Source organism: Eubalaena glacialis, chromosome 4 (genome assembly GCF_028564815.1).
Source record: "Eubalaena glacialis isolate mEubGla1 chromosome 4, mEubGla1.1.hap2.+ XY, whole genome shotgun sequence".
Taxonomy (NCBI): Eukaryota; Metazoa; Chordata; class Mammalia; order Artiodactyla; family Balaenidae; genus Eubalaena; species Eubalaena glacialis.
This window is the reverse complement of record NC_083719.1, coordinates 36,938,870-36,956,084: the sequence shown is the minus strand read 5'-3', so window position 1 is coordinate 36,956,084 and position 17,215 is coordinate 36,938,870. Positions and strand designations below refer to the sequence as shown.

Genomic DNA, 17,215 nt, shown 5'->3' with positions numbered 1-17,215 from the left:
CCCCTCCCCCCTCCCTCTCCTCGGCGTTCCCAGCAGCCGAGGGTTTCAGATGTCCCACCGCCGTTTGACCCCCTTTCCCCCCGCCCGCCCCCCGCTTCTCCACCCCTGCAAATGAGGTTTGGCCAGCAGAGGCAGAGCCCACCTCTGGCTTAGAATCACTGACATTTAGACTCCAGGCTTCAACCTGTTTACAAGCGGGCTTTCCAAAGGAAGGGGTGGGGGGGGGCGGGGGGAGGGAAATAGGGCCAAACAAAACACCAACCGCCATCCCCTCCAAACAAGAAGTGACTTTCTGGAGGCTTCAAATCAACAGGCACCACCAAAAAGAGAAAGCAAGAGGGGGAAGAGAACAACGGCGACCGGGCCCCTGACTCCAGTTCTGACAACCCAAAGGGACTCACTTTTAGAACTGGCCAGCAAGCTGGGGCTGTGCGGAGAGGGACCACAAGGTGCCAACCGCAGAAGGGCGCAGATACCTCCCCCAGCTTCCCACCCCAGCCCCTTTGGGTTTTGTTCACCGTGCTGTCATCTGTTTTTCAGACCTTTTTCTGCATCTAACATGGTGAAGAAAGGAGTGAAGAGGAGAACAAAGTAACTCCCGGGGGAGCGAAGATCGAGGGTTACCCACACCACGACGGCCACCACCAGCTCCTGCCACTGCGGCCACCCACGTCCACATTCACCGGGAGACCGAGGGGCGCGCGGCAGCGGATCCGAGAAAGGAGCGAGAAGAGGCAGCCGGCCCTTCCGAGGAGTTATGGATGTTGGTGCTTTCACTTCTGGCCAGATCCGAGCCCAGAGGGAGCTAACCAGCGGCCGCCACCTCCAGCTGTCTCCTTGCCTCGCACCGGGTCTTACCGTTCCAGTATGTTCCTTCTGATGAGACAATTTCCAGTGCCGAGAGTTTCAGTACAATGTGGAAATGGATACTGACACATTGTGCCTCAGCCTTTCCCCACCTGCCCGGCTGCTGCTGCTGCTTCTTGTTGCTGTTCTTAGTGTCTTCCGTCCCTGTCACCTGCCAAGCCCTTGGTCAGGGCATGGTGTCACCAGAGGCCACCAACTCCTCTTCTTCCTCGTCCTCCTCGTCTTTCTCCTCTCCTTCCAGTGCGGGGAGGCATGTGCGGAGCTACAATCACCTCCAAGGAGATGTCCGCTGGAGAAAGCTCTTCTCTTTCACCAAGTACTTTCTCAAGATTGAGAACGGGAAGGTCAGCGGTACCAAGAAGGAGAACTGCCCGTACAGTAAGTAACAAATGCGCGCTCCCCTCCTTCCAATTATCCACCCCACCCCACCCCGGTGGGGGGGGGGAATCTGTTCCAGATGTGGCCAGCTAAATATTTACGTCCCCAACTCCTGTAAAATGATTAAGTGGAATACTTTCACACTAAATCACCCCCCCTCCGCCCCGGGTGTATACATTGCGCCGCCTCACCCCCTCCCCGCAGCGCGCTCCCTCCCCACCCCCAGGCTCTTTGCCACCCTACCCGCCCCGTCTCTCTGGCTTGTCACTCGCGGGACCACGCAGGGCGCCCAAGAGTTGTTGCAGTACATAGATGCCCCTCTCTGTCTCCATCGCCCTTCCCCACCTCATCCCAAGGTCTCCTTTCCCTCCCTTCTGCAAATGGCTCAAGTAAACACGTTTTGTTCTTTTGGCTGGCAATCTTATTAAGAGTTTCAGGACAGTTTCCTCAAGCTGAAAATAATTATCCGCTGTCAATTATAGGGACTTTATGGGAACTTTATTTAAGAAAGAAAAGTCCATTTCACTCTCCCCCACCCCCATCTCTTTACCCTACCACCCCTCTAGATAGGAGCAAAAGCATTTTTCTGGTTTTGATTTTTTTTTTTTTTTTTTTTTGGTCCCTCATGTTGGTTTGAGTGATTGCAGTCCATGAAGTTAGCTTTTCAGGCACCACCGCTGCTATTTGTCTTCTGCCTGCCTTCTCTCTTGGTAACATGATGCTCATGTCTGCATTGTCAATAGCATATGCGCTGCTTTGTGGTGTCCTGTTGTACTCGTTTCTTCTGAAACCTCTCATATTGCAGAGCCATAGTACTACAGCACTGTAAACATCTGGGACTGGAGTCACACAGACCTCACACAAATTTCATTGTCATTCTTTTATTTTCAAAGTAAAAGTCATAAGTCTGTTTCCATGGTGTTGGTTTATCCCATAGGATGAGGTTTTCACCTCAGTACAAATTATGCCCCATCCTTGGATTTCTTGCCTTTTTCCTTTCTCCCTCCCTCTTTCTTTCCTTCTTTAGCTCTTTCTCTTCTTTCTTTCTTGCAGGGATGTGGGTTGGGTAGGGGGAGGGAGAACTAGAAGAGGAGGAGTGAACATTGTGTCTCTTCCTGAATCAGTCCAGCAAAGCCAGATTACTCTGTTGGCTTCCTTTCCTGCTTACTTTCAAGTGGTGAGACTTATTCATCCTCTATTGATTGCAATTTGAAAGGCTCCTGAGGCTATGTAATGGCACACTGAAGACAGTAGACAATAACATTTAAACATCTTTAATGACCATTTAGCATTATCTCAATGGTAGTTCCAAGTCACCTTTTCAAAGGATTTTTTTGTGTCAGTTGTTTGGGAATTCCAAGCATATATTTGCTAGCTAACTTAAATACATGAGTCATATACTTCATGATTCCTTAGCCCAGAAAGTATCTGGTATTAATGGGAAAGACAGTTAACCAGAACTTAGCATTATCTTTTTAAAATAAAGATTTACAAGAAATAAGACATTTTTCTTATGGGGACTCACATACCTTCAACATTAACTTCTGTTCCTCCTCAGCTGCTATTTCCATTTACTAAAATTAACAATATGTTTACAAGTAATAAAAAAGATTTGTGTAAGTGTTTTAAAGTATTCCATTTGATGTTTACTACCAGAGATGTACCTATAGTCCATTACCTATATTTTTTCCATTCTTGTTCATAAGAAGTGGCTGAAATAATGTCATTTGTTTTTTTTTTTTTTTTGCTCCAAAGTAATTTGTTACCTGAATTTATTAGATATGATGTATAGATGTTATGGTTATTAATTTAAAATGTTAATACTTTTATTCACTTCTAAAACAAAATAGTTGTGATATCATCCAGGTAGGACGATGGGGAAGAAGTGGCCCAAACACTTACTGAAGAGTGAGCTGGGAGTTAAAAAAAAAAAAATTCACAGGGACTGAAATTCTTTGTATTTTTAGTTCATGGAAATAACTCAAAGAAATATAATAAAATTTCAGAGTGTTAACCTTAAGCAAATTTTTTTTTACACTAACTTGTCTTTGCTATTGCTGTATTTTAAGTGTCTTTAAGATGTGATGTAAGGAGCAATCTATAGTAGTTTATTTATGCAACTTAAATTACTATTTTCTAAAATAATGATCACTGTGTGATTAACCATTTAGTAAATGGTTTCCAGTGTACACATTCAAATATCTTTTACAGTAAGAATTATCTGCAAAGAGAAAAGTATATGATTTTTATTGTGTAAAAACAAGTGTAGAAAATTTTCATCCTAACTGTCTAAAATATACTAATACGTCTCCCATGTGATAAATGATAACTAATAGTCCCTGTTAAAATTATAATATCTTATATAGGAATGCAATCCTAATCAATGGTTGAAAATGAAAGGGGGTGGAGCTTGCTATGTTAAATAATGTCAAACCATAAATAATTTAGGTTTTCCAAGAACATCTGTATCAAGACATAGCAAGTGAATAGTAGAGGTTGAAACAGCTTTAATTTCACATGTGGCTGGGTAATCAGAATGCTCCTACAATTTCCAGCTGGACTGATTCAGCTGAACTACATGGTATCATTAAGATATTGTCTAAATGTTGCATAATTACATGAGAACAAACTTTCGCTATGCCTACAGGGTAACCAGCCAGCCAGCCCACCAAATGGTAGCCTGTTAAATATTAGGGTATCTAACCTCTGAAGAGTGTCAGTTCCTTGTCCAAAAACCACATTTCACTAACATTTTCCTAAAAAAGTTATTAATTATTCTCAATACACAAAGCTGTTCTTTTAAGGTTTGCTTATTTGAAGCTTAATTTTCTTTGTTACTTTTGACCCTAGTATTACTGCTGCTAAAATACAGTAACAGCTTATCTAAGAGGTTACATGTTTGTGATGTCCTGGGTAATTAAACAACTGCTTTACTGGCTTTTTGCCAGCAAAATGCTAACAAAAGAGAAGTAAGGAAATCACCCATGAGCACTGAAAAACCATTTTTAACTTCTACCTCCAAAGTTGGTTCCCAGAAATTGGATGGTTCTAAAAATATTACATGTGCTAGAGAAACTCTTCTCCATTTTGAGTGATTATTATAAATTTTTAGGGGTGGGGTATTTTTTGTTTGCTCCTTTGCCATTATATGAGAGTCGAATAAAGGGAGCAGTGATGAATTATGTTTCTCCTGCTAGAAGTCTGAGAAAGCTTGAATAATTTAGAATAGCTGTGGCATATCTGTCACTAGATATGCTCGGGCTCATTTAGGTTTGTTATATCATTCTTTACATCTAGAGCTTTGCCCTTGAAACATTACCACTCGGCTCCAGTTCTGGCCTACTAGAAAGGCTGGATACAGCTGTTAGGTACCCTTGCAACTGGGACCGGTGGACTTATTTCTGTCCATGTGAGTAAAACAGCTGTGGGCTACTCCCCTGATTGTCACTTATAGAAAAGGGGAGTCTAGTGAAAAGAAAATGTATCCCTAAACTTGAGAGAGCCAAGGATAGATATTCTCAAAATGGAAAGCCACAGTGCTTATGAGTCTTTTCAGGAAAGGAGTATGTGAGACATTAGAGAAATCAGTGTGCACTGAGTATGTAGTATGTGCCCTATTTCTTTAAATATGTACCTCATTTAACACTCATAATAGTTCTGTGATTTAGATAGGACTATCCACATTTTTCAAATATGAAAACTAACCCTGAAAAAAAGTAAATTACCCAAGGTCATTCAACTAGAAATTGACAGAGCCAGATTCAAGCCCAAGTCGATTTGGTTTTATCATTACTTATTTCTTCTACCTCGCTACTACTGACAACATTGATGTCAATATATCAGAAGTAGACACCACAAAACTCTAAAAAACAAATTATCCAGATCCTTAATTGCTTTTTGCTATGCACACCAACTGTTCATCAGAAGGAAATTGGAAGAGCAGTAAAATGACAGTGGAACAGAGTGAGTATGTTAAAGTTATCATTGCAGGTGTCTACATGGTATCAGACAATGTTAGTGCATTCTCTAGGTGAAATCTCTCTTTTGATATTATATTTGAGAATGTAACTGCTCATGGACACACAATGTACACATACATCCATCTCGCAGAAGGCAGTAGGAATACATGACTAAGAAAAATCCATGAATATCGTTGTATATAGTAATTGTTTACAGCTGAGGGCCAAATGTTTAATTGTTCCCACATGTAATAAAACAATTTGATTGTAAGTACAAGTGTGAAATTGGGCTGTTGAAGAAACTTCTGATGTATGACTCTAAAAGGAGCAAATCTTAGAGACCTAAAGCTTTAAAATGACTCCGCAAATCAAAAAGGTATTTCACCACATAGAAATGACTGATTATTGTCTTGTAAATAAGGTTTACATTATTACTTTTTAATCAGGACTAGAGCTTATTTTAGGAAGTTAAATAAGAAAATAATTTTTGAGGAAAATAAGGACTTGAATATTATCTCCTAATAAATATACAACAGTTTTCTGGGAAGAAAACCCATATACAACTTATGGCTTCCACTGGTGTCTTATGTAAGTTGTGGTTGTTTCTAGAGTTTGGTTGCATAATTTATAACTGGCAGCATTTAATCATGAGGATCGAGGATTTATGAAGGTGGAAGGCACTATTTAATGTTTACATGACACTGTCCTGTTACCTTTACTGCATTCCTACCATATGGACCCTCCACTTTGATGGATTTATCATAAATCCATTAAAAATGCACAATTACAGAGAGTTTCCTCTTTATAAACCTGATTTATAACCATCTACTAGAAGAAACTCAAGAAAACAGTTGGCAGAAATCACATGCCAATACTGGAGTATGAGAATTCAGAGACACCAATCTCTAGGTCTTGAGTATTTTAGTAATCTATTACCGAAAGGCATGCACCATTCTTTAAAAGCAGGTGTTTTCAAAATGACGTTTAAGCACAGAACTTAAAAGAAGAAGAATTGTGCCTTATACAATGAAGGAAACTCCATTGCATGCATTTTTCCTCTACATTTTTACTACCCAGTTTAGAGCGAAAAGCCTTACTCCAGTTCATTTCTTCATTTTTTAATGAACTTATGGTAGAACCTGAATGAGCACTTTAAATCCCTACACAATTACCTTAATGTTCAGAGGCAAACCCCATTTATTATCCAAACGTCTGACTTTCCACAAGCCAAAATGCTGGAAAAAAGTTGACGGTTCATTTGAAATGGAGCTAATGTTCCTCACATTTATGAGCTGCCTATGAATATCTCCATCTTTCCTAAGCCTTAAATGTCTGTACACTTATCCAAAATTGCAGTACAAATGATATTTCTTTATTATGCTTCAGAAGGAAGAATAATACATGCGTATTAGTTCAAAGTGATTTTAATCTATCTTAACATTAATTCTGTGAACTTTGCAATGAAGAGTAATTCAGATGACATTTTTAGTATTACTGTTCCAACATTTGTCAGCATTAATAGTTGTTGTTTGCTTAGTGTAAGTAAAACATTAGCATTTCCCTCCCAGAAATTAAAGTTCTCCTTTAATTTTCCAGTAAAATTGGGCATAAGATTTATGTTAATTTTAATACAGTTTTATTACAATCTAGCAGAGTAATGAAACTCATTTTGTCTCAAGCTTTTTATGCAGAAGTATCTTAATTTTTCATGTATTGATATATTGCAATGTTTTAAGATCATTTACCTTTGCCATTTGACAAATGGTGTTTGTTACTTGGTTTTGCAGATTAAAAATATTTACTTTTCACAATTGGGACTTGTTTTTTCAGTGCCTATTACCTCTACCTGTGCTGGTCAGTCGGTATAACAAGCGATAACCTAGAAACGTGCCTTTAAAATTAGCGTAAGAAAATATACCTGCATCTTGGGAAGCCACCAGCGACACTCTGGTACCGAATTAATGAATAAAATGTGTCAACGTTTTACAGAATTAGTTTAAAACCAAGTATTTATTTAGTACAGATTTTGCACAAATAGAAAATTTCAAGATATCTAAAAGGGAGCTGGGTCACCCACAAAATAATGGCCTTAAAGATTTCCTTGCTTTTAAATCAGGTCAGTTGTATTCTTTCTTTGAACGCTATGTCCTAATTGGAACAATAAATCAAAGATGACACTCAGAGTAGATTCCCATGTAAGGTGGACAACTGGACAGTGACGTTTTACTGCTGCTAACACGTGCATCCAATTACCATTTGATAGATTCATGGTGCTGGCAGTAAAGTATTGCCTCATTTTATACTTCACCTAATAATTCTTCAGCCTAAACCTGTCTACCTTTACCTATATCTAATCTGTCAGTATGTGTGTTATCATTAATGAGGAAGTTTCAAATGTTTGGCATGCTTCCTACAATGAGCAATGACATTAAGATATTAATGAATCATTTAATTAACCATAATAGATGAGGTAAAATATTAAGTCAATATGTCCCCAACTTCACGTAACTGTCAACTAAATATAACCTAATAATTTCACCACAATGATAACTTAATTATGAATAGTGGGGGTTAACTGGAACTTAATTCTAAAGAGCAAAATTAAGAACTTTAAAAATATTATTAACTTCAATAATTCTAATTAATTAATCCTAACTGCAAAATTAAGAATTCTTTTAAACAGGCATTTCCCCATAATAATTATTATTTTCTACCATCATTATTATTTTCTTTCAAGGACCTTAGGTTAACATGTTTTACTGATAAACATATGTGTTAGTTCATCCTTAACCTTTTTTGAGGCACTGCCCCTGTTTGAGGATAACTTGACATATTCATAGAATCTACAATTCAAGACCCATCAACTGCTTTCTAATAGTTCTATCTTGAGGCAGTTATACATCTGAAATATCAGCCATCTGAGGCATTGTGAATCCCTGATATTTTATCACCCCTTCACCACTTCATTATTTTCTCCTCCTTTTCGTTTCTTTTTTTTTTTTTTTTTCCTTTTCCCTCATGTCTAAACCCCTTACATACCACTGAAGCAAGGGAAAGTCATCCATTATCATTCCTTAGCATCCCACGTTACGTTTAGAACCAGTAGCCTAGCTGTTTTTGGATTTATCACTTTGGCACATCAGCAACCAAAATATGTAGTTTATTTTCTATGCAAAAAAGTCTTCAGCAATGCAAATTCAACATACTCCATCAGGTGCCTCTTCTCATTTTGAATCTCCAATGAAGTCCCATTATCCCAGCACTCAGGCCAATTTCTTAAAGCTTTGCCTTTAGTGAAGTGGGCAAACCACGAATAAGCATCTTCTGAGAATGGATGCTGATTGTCTAAATCATCAATCTGCATTTTCCCATCAGGTTAAATATTCTGTTCCCAGTAACTCTCCCTACACATTCATTTCACCTTTCTTCTAAAAGTTGTTTCAGTATATGCAACACTTACTAATTACTTTGTCAATTTTCTGACCTTTTTGCATTTGTCTGGACTCCTATAAGAGAAAGAAAGTGAAGATGATTTAGGAAATCAAATAATTATTTTGCTTCTTTTTGAAGTCATCATTTACTTCAAAAAGATGAACACTAATTTGGAGGTCTTTAATATTTCCAACTTCCAGAACCTCACTTAGATTACAAAGCTTCTCTGTACACCCCTGCCAACTGTAACTCTTTAAAATGAAACAAATGTTCTCATTTTAATAATAGTTATCAAAGGGGAAAAATGTAAACCGTACATGCATGTGTATTTCAGGCTGACCAAATATAGAAATGCACATAGCTTTATTAGAAAATATTGAGACACTGACAGGAGTTAAAATTGAAATTCATAGCATATGTGTATTCACATACTTCTCTCAAGAAAGAACCTTTTGGCACTGATTGCTGAATTAGATTTACTTTTATTATATGCAGAATCTGACTATTTACGTATGTTAGATTGGTTTGTTACTGTAATAATAATTAAAAGCCAACTTCTTTTTACAGTTTGTTTCAAATTATATAGATAGATCGATACAGATATAGACAGATGGATTTCCATCTATCTATAGGGATAGCTTTGATTTATTGATAGAATTATTAAAAGAAAAATTAATATTCTGCAACATGAGGAAACATGACACTAATTTTTATACTATTTATGATCTGAAGTGAGATATATTTACAATGTTATTAATAACAGTAATTAGCAATGTAGTAAGCCAGATTTCTAGGGCATTTTTCGGAATGTCTCTGTAGAAGGATGTGATTCCACAAAGATGAAGAGAAAAAAGTGCTAGGGATATTAATCAGATTATGGTATAAAAAGTTGGCGAATGAAACTACATAAATGCTTTAAAGCTGAAGCAAGAGAGATGGTAAAGAACATATAATTAGAATGTTAGAAGCCAGAGGAAAAGCAGAAGAGGCCATAGAGCATTTAGACATAGACTGTGAAAGGAGGAGGAGATGCTTTGCTGGAGTGATGAAGACAAGGGTTTTGAACTCTCAGGAAGGAGATCAAGCTAATGAGTAGCGCTGCAAAAGGGCTGACATGACAAGAAAGGTGTGAGGGAAATATAACCCAATCCCTGGCATTCAACTGGATGTTAAATTAACTGAAATGAGAACCTGTGATCTAAAAGGAATCCCACAGAAGTAATCGCAGCCACGGTATCAGAGTAAGGAAGGCTAAATCTGAGTTCCTGCTAAAGAGGCAGAAGGGTAGAGGGGTTAAAAGTGTGGGCTTTGATTAAAAGTGATTACAATTATGGGCCTGGATCAAAAGTAAGCTTTGTAGACACAGAAGTGGGTGCATTTGAGGCTCCAAACTGCCAGACAATAGTGTATCACTTGGGCAAGTTGTCATCAGTAAAACAAGGATATTAACAATACCTATCTCTTTCCTACATGGTAGAGATTAAATGAGATCATTTATTCATTCAACAGAAATATATTAAGTGCCTGCTTTGTGTCAGATACTGTCTGACACTTAAATACATGCTGAACAAAGATGCTGGTTTTGCTCTCTCAGAGCTTCACTCTACAGACAATATCAAAAAGAACAAACAAATAAAGAGATGAAAAATTGGGGTAACTGTATGGAAAACAAGCAGGGTACTCTAACAGAAAACAATTGGGAACTATTCTAGGCTAGAGAAGCCTTCTGAAGATGGGAGGTAGGAGGAAGGGAACATCATGGGGAGAGTTTGGTGCCTCCTCCAAGAAGTACAGAAAAGGCACACTGAGCCTGGGGTTTGGTGAGAAGTTTGGAGAAGTTGAAGTTAGTGTTTGTAGTAGCTTAATGGTGCCCTCATCAAATGGGTATTATATAAAGGAAAAGTAAATGTGATGCTTCTCTTATTTCAAGGGCAAGTATCAGGAAAGCAACCAGCAGATTACTTGATGAAATGGAAACTAAAAATATTAGAAAAAAGAAGGAATGAGGAATGCACTTGGCATTTTTTAAAAACAGAAATATTAGAATATCTGAAATAATTTAAGATTTGGAATTGTAGTATCCATAATGTTCTGAAGTTTGGGGGAAGCATAGAGGTCTGGTTCATTAAGAGACTAGTAGCAGACATTTGAAAATTGAAGATGAGGAGACAGTGAAGAACTAAAAATAAAGAATAGAAGGTAACAAATGTGTTCAAGGACACAACAATAAAAAAGAACAAAAGAAAGAAAAACAACAACAACAACAACCACAAAATAAGGACAAAACAGGTAACCATGAAGATTAGAAGAAGACAGATTACTGCATTAAAGGAAAAAATAAAAGTGACTCAATTTTTAAATATTTCAAAATAAATCTTATATTTCAAGTTATAATATGGTTTTGAACCAGGATTATCACAGGTGCTCAGCTTTCAGGATATTCTGTAGTTAAACTTCTTGTTTCTCATCCCATGACTGTGAACTTTTTGGCCCATACCCTCAAAGGGTTTGCAGTCTAGAGGTAGAGACAGATCTTCCCAGGCAGCTGGAAGGTAATATAAGGCAGTTTATACTAAATTCCAAAGAAGCAGGATGGAATTTAAGTAAACAGCAACGTGTAACTGGGGAGGGATGAATGACACGGGGAGTATCACACTGAGGATAAGGGACTCCAGATAGAATTAGATAAGAAGAAAGGAGTAAGAATATTCTAAAAGAAGGCACAGAACCTTACATGAAGTTTTCAGGAAACAACAGGCAGGCTACTGGGGTGGAGCAGAATTTACAAATTGGTGGGTATCTTACGAAATACAAAGCAAAATACACTAGAATGTGCCATCATGTGAGAGGGAAGTATGTAAATATACTTAGATTTGAGGACTTAAGTTCTCTGCTAAAATATTACACTTATATAGTTTGCATTTAAAATCGGCCTTTTCTATTATATATTTGTTTTACTTTTTGAAGTAAAGAAAAGAGAGAAGGCAGAGAGATATTTGAAAAGGGTATAAATTATAGTATAATTGATATAACCTAAAAATATTAAAACCGTAGCTTGATCTGACCAAAAAACCCAGAACTACTTTCATACTAGGGACATGAAAAAGTAGTTCCTGTGATCTATACCAAATGGCATCATCTTTAGCATTCCTGATTTGCTAAATGATCACTACTTAAAATTTTAAAATAGCTCCTCCTGCAGAAGTTCTTAACTTACACATATCACTGGGAAGGGGTTTTACAATTTCACAGCAGATTCCCAAAGGGAACTACTGAGGCATCAATATTACTTGCTCCACCTGTATATTTTTTCTTGTCATTGCCATTCTAAATTGTCTCAGATTTACTTGGTTTAGGTGATTAGGGGAAAAAAAAAATCGACTACAGCTCTTTTTCTTGCGAAAGAGTATACTTAAGTCTTTCAAGGGAGCAGGCTGCTGACAGCATATATGCAACTGCACCCACTATTAAGACCATGAGCTTTGCAGACAAACTTCTTGATGTAGAATCTGGGTTCTAAAACTGCATAGTTGTGTGGCCTTGGACAAACGACTCCCAGGGACTTGATCTGTGCAACTGTTAAGTGAGGATAATAATATCACCTACCTCATCACTGTTAGAAGGATGAGTTTGTAAATTTACAAATGTAAATTTCTCAATATAGGGCCTGTCACATTTTAAGAGCTCAAAAATGTTAGCTCTTATTACTGTTTTATGCTGTGACTACTGTGTTGTTTTTAATTATCCCATTTTCTGAAAAGACCCCTAAGTCATAAGATAATAAAAAATTAAACAGAAAAGCGATATCATATACCACCTAACTTTATTTTATAGTTTATAAAGAATTCTAATGTTTTCATCAGTTGGATCTCAGAAAAATTCTGTGAAATGGGTAAAAGAGTCACTGTTACCCCCATACTATCTTTAGATGAGAATATTGAGTCTAAAAGTTATGGTGCCAGACTGAAGTTATATAGTTACCGTAAGTGAGGCAGGATTCAAATCTAGGACAGCCTTGGCTAGGGTGACCTTCTGTCCTGGTTTGCCTGGAGCAGTCTCAGATGTGTCTCTTGTTCTGGCATGTTATCAGTAGCACCCTATTCGCTCTCAAAGTACCGCATTACAAAATCACCCTAGTCTTAGCCATTCTGATTTGTGTAAGGCACAAATCTACACAAGCCCGTTCTCTATGAAGTACTTCAGTTTCTTCCCAGTACCCTCAGAATAATAACTTCATCTCTTTGCATGTCATGTAAAGCCCTCAAGATTTGCTCCTTCTAAACCCTCACCCCCACCTCCTTTCTTACTATACTCCCCATCATAGACATACTGAGTTGATTTTAGCTCCCGAACATACCTTGTTCCTTCACATGCAACCTCTGCACACACTCCTAGGTCTGGCTGGAGTGATGTTCCTGCCCCTTGTCCCCTTTCTTTCAGGTCCCAGTTAGATGTCATCTCTAGGAAACCTTCCTGACCACTCTACTGTCTCCACAGAACCCAACACTCAGTATCTAGTATTTTAACACAATCTCACACTTGATGAATTTACCCACCTAGTTTCCTCATACACAGAAAGCTTGTTGGGGGTGAGCACTGTATGCATCACACTGACCTTTGCCTGCCAGCCCTTAATATACTGTCTGGAATATAATGGGTCCTCTCTATATGTTTATTAGATAAATTTCTCTTTTTAACCGCGTGTAATGGGTCCTCTCTATATGTTTATTAGATAAATTTCTCTTTTTAACCGCGTGTCCTTGAGCCAAGACACTTAAGACTTTCTTTGGTCTCGTCACCTGGTCTGGAAAGTGTGATTAACATATTACCCACCTGAAAAATGCGGTTGAAGTAAATTATCTTTTAAAATTCCATTGAGTTCTAAGTTCTACAATTCTGAGAACTTAGAAAAATAAACCAGGCCTCATTACTTAACTAAATGCTAAATACTTGCATTCATACAAACTTCCGAATGAAAGTTTGTGTAATCCTTGAAATGGGTTGTTTCCCATATTTCTCCGATTTGCCTCAGGTTACTACTGACTGTTCAATAGAGATACATGATGAATTTACTCTCTTTTAAAATTGATGCTGACTGTGGGATAGTTCTTTATAGCTTCAGAGTTGTATTTGGGTTCTGGAGTAATTTGGTGACAATTAAGAAATGAGCAATTCTTGGTGATTCATTTAGAGAAGAACATACTGCAAAAGAGTGGGAGTAAAGAGATACGGTTCATAGTCTTGGCTGTGTCAAAACATTTGCTGTGCAATCAGGCACATCATTTACTTTATCTTGGCCTCAGAAACTTAATCTATGAAATAAGTATATTAAACCAAATACAATTATTAAAGTATTTTTGTTCAATCATTTCCAAGGTTAAGGACTAGATTCTAGGAGCATACCTATTTTAGGAGATAATAACTATAGTATGCTGAAAAACAGTCACCCAAAGATATCAGGTCCTAATCCCCAGAGTATGTGAATGTTACATTTATATGATAAAATTTTTGCAGATGTAATAAAGTTAAGGATCTTGAGATGAGGAAATTATCCTGCATTATCAAGGTCAGTCCTAAATGCTATCACTTGTTCTTATTATAAAAGAGAGACAGGGAGATTAGACACACAGGGAGATTAGATAGCAGAAGGCACTTTGATGATGGAAGCAGACAAAGAGAGACATAAAGATGCAAAGCTCTGGCTGTGAAGACAAATGAAGGAGGCAAGAGCCAAGGAATGTGGCTATAGAAGCTGGAAGAGGAGAAAAACAGATTTTCTCCCTAGAGCCCATGGAGGGAGCTTGGCCCTACTGATACCTTGAATTGGGCCCAATGAAACTAATATTAGGCTTCCAGCCTCCAGAACTGTGAAGGAATAAATTTCTATTGTTTTAAGACACCAAATTTGTGATAATTTGTTACAGCAGACACAGGAAACCAGCACAGATTTTGATACTTCAGAGTGGGGTGCTGCTGTAGCATATACCTAAAACTGTGGAAATGACTTTGGAACTAGGTAATGAGTATGGGCTGGAAGTATTTTGGAGCACATGATAGAAAAAGCCTAGATTGCCTTAAATGTACTTTTGGGAGAAATATAGATATTAAAGGCCCTTTGGTGAGGCTCAGAAGGAAGTGAAGAGCACAGTAGAGAAAGCCTGTGTCATCTTAGAGAATACCTGTATCTTCATAGAGAGAATGTTGGTAGAAATAGAAATATTAAAAATGCTGCTGGAGCTCAATAACAAAAAAACAAACAACCCAATCCAAAAATGGGCAGAAGACCTAAATAGACATTTCTCCAAAGAAGATATACAGATTGCCAACAGACACATGAAAGAATGCTCAACATCATTAATCATTAGAGAAATGCAAATCAAAACTACAATGAGGTATCATCTCACATCAGTCAGAATGGCCATCATCAAAAAATCTAGAAACAATAAATGCTGGAGAGGGTGTGGAGAAAAGGGAACACTCTTGCACTGTTGGTGGGAATGTAAATTGATACAGCCACTATGGAGAACAGTATGGAAGTTCCTTAAAAAACTAAAAATAGAACTACCATACGACCCAGCAATCCCACTACTGGGCATATACACTGAGAAAACCATAATTCAGAAAGAGTCATGTACCAAAATATTCATTGCAGCTCTGTTTACAATAACCAGGACATGGAAGCAACCTAGGTGTCCATCATCGGATGAATGGATAAAGAAGATGTGGCACATATATACAGTGGAATATTACTCAGCCATAAAAAGAAATGAAATGGAGGTATTTGTAATGAGGTGGATGGAGTTAGAGTCTGTCATACAGAGTGAAGTAAGTCAGAAAGAGAAAAAGAAATACAGTATGCTAACACATATATATGGAATCTAAGGGGAAAAAAAAGGTCATGAAGAACCTAGTGGCAAGACGGGAATAAAGACACAGACCTACTAGAGAATGGACTTGAGGATATGGGGAGGGGGAGGGGTGAGATGTGACAGGGTGAGAGAGTGTCATGGACAGATATACACTACCAGATGTACAATAGATAGCTAGTGGGAAGCAGCCGCATAGCACAGGGAGATCAGCTCGGTGCTTTGTGACCACCTAGAGGGGTGGGATAGGGAGGGTGGGAAGGAGGGAGATGCAAGAGGGAAGAGATATGGGAACATATGTATATGTATAACTGATTCACTTTGTTATAAAGGAGAAACTAACACACCACTGTAAAGCAATTATACTTCAATAAAGATGTTTAAAAAAAAAATGCTGCTGGTGAGAGATAGGGGAAATAGGGAGCACGTTATTAGAAACTGGAGGAAAGGAAATTCATTTTATACAGTGGCAGATACTTAGGTGAACTGTGTCTTATAGTTGTGTGGAAAGCAGTAAGTGGTGAACTTGGAAATTTAAATGAGGAAGTTTGTAAGGAAAGTGTTGAAGGTGCAGTCTGGTTTCTTCTTGCTGCTTACAGTAAAACGTGAGAGGAAAGAGATAAAGTGAAGAAAGAACTGTTAAGTAAAATGGAACCAACACTTGACTGGGAACTTCTCAACTTATCCAGACTGCAAAAGATGCGAAATTAAAAGATTCACTATTCGGAAAGTATGCTCTAAAGAAAAGGCCAACGGTGTGACTGAACAGCTTATGCTAGTGCATGTGACTGATGGGTTCCCTCAGCCACCTCAACAGAAGCCAGAAATAGAAATTATCAAAGATCTGGGGAGCACCATCTTGTCTACTGACGTGAATGCCTGTGATACACACAGGAGACCCACAAAGTTTTTGAGAACGTTATATCAGCAGAAACACTGCCTGCTTGGACTGAAAGAAACTGAGATAGGACAAAATGAAGGAAAACCGTCAGACTCCCCAAATTCTACAAGGAGGAAACAGGCTGACAAAACCATTCAGCTGCAAACACATACTAGCTTTCAGGAAAAGGAAGGGTCGCGGTGAGGCAGAGCCTTGGGCAGAGAAGGCAGAACCACAGATGCAGAAGCAGGACCCTCCAGCCACAAAGGACTAATCCCAAGTCTTGAAACCTAATGGAATTTGTCCTGCTGGCTTTTGAAATTAGTTGGGACTGGTGACCCTTTTCTTCCTTCATTTTTCCCTTTCCCTTTTTTGTAATGGGAATGTCTGTAACACTAGTACTATGCCTTTCCCACTGTTGTATTTTGGGAATAGATACTTTATTTTCAAGTTTTACAGATCAAGAGATATAGAGGACTTTTGCCCTAATATGGATCATACCTAGAGTTTCACCCATACTTAATTTAGGTTAGGTGATGAGACTTGGGATTTTTGAGCTCATGATATTTAAATGAGATTTTGGACTGAAATTCATGCTATGATGTGTGGAAATTTGGGGGGATATTGGGGTGGAGTGAATATACTTTATGTATGGAACGGATATAAATTTTGGCGGTCCAGAAGGTGGACTGTAGTATGCTGAATAATGACCATTCAAAGATATCAGGTCCTCTAGAGACTGTCATACTGAGTGAAGTTAAGTCAGACAGAGAAAGAGAAATATCGTATGATATCACTTATATGCAGAATCTAAAAAAAAAAAAAAAGATACA

General features: G+C 38.1%; 1 protein-coding gene across 1 annotated transcript in view; it reads left to right on the top strand.

The window, feature by feature from the left end:
* The first annotated feature begins 268 nt into the window (after positions 1-268).
* The window catches only part of FGF10 (fibroblast growth factor 10), a 79,820-nt gene continuing 62,873 nt past the window's right edge, over positions 269-17,215 (top strand). The window contains exons 1-2 of the mRNA XM_061187766.1: positions 269-449; positions 541-1,245. Of these exons, the coding sequence (XP_061043749.1) occupies positions 915-1,245 (331 nt within the window). The 5' untranslated portion in view covers positions 269-449; positions 541-914. The remainder of the gene's footprint in view (positions 450-540; positions 1,246-17,215) is intronic.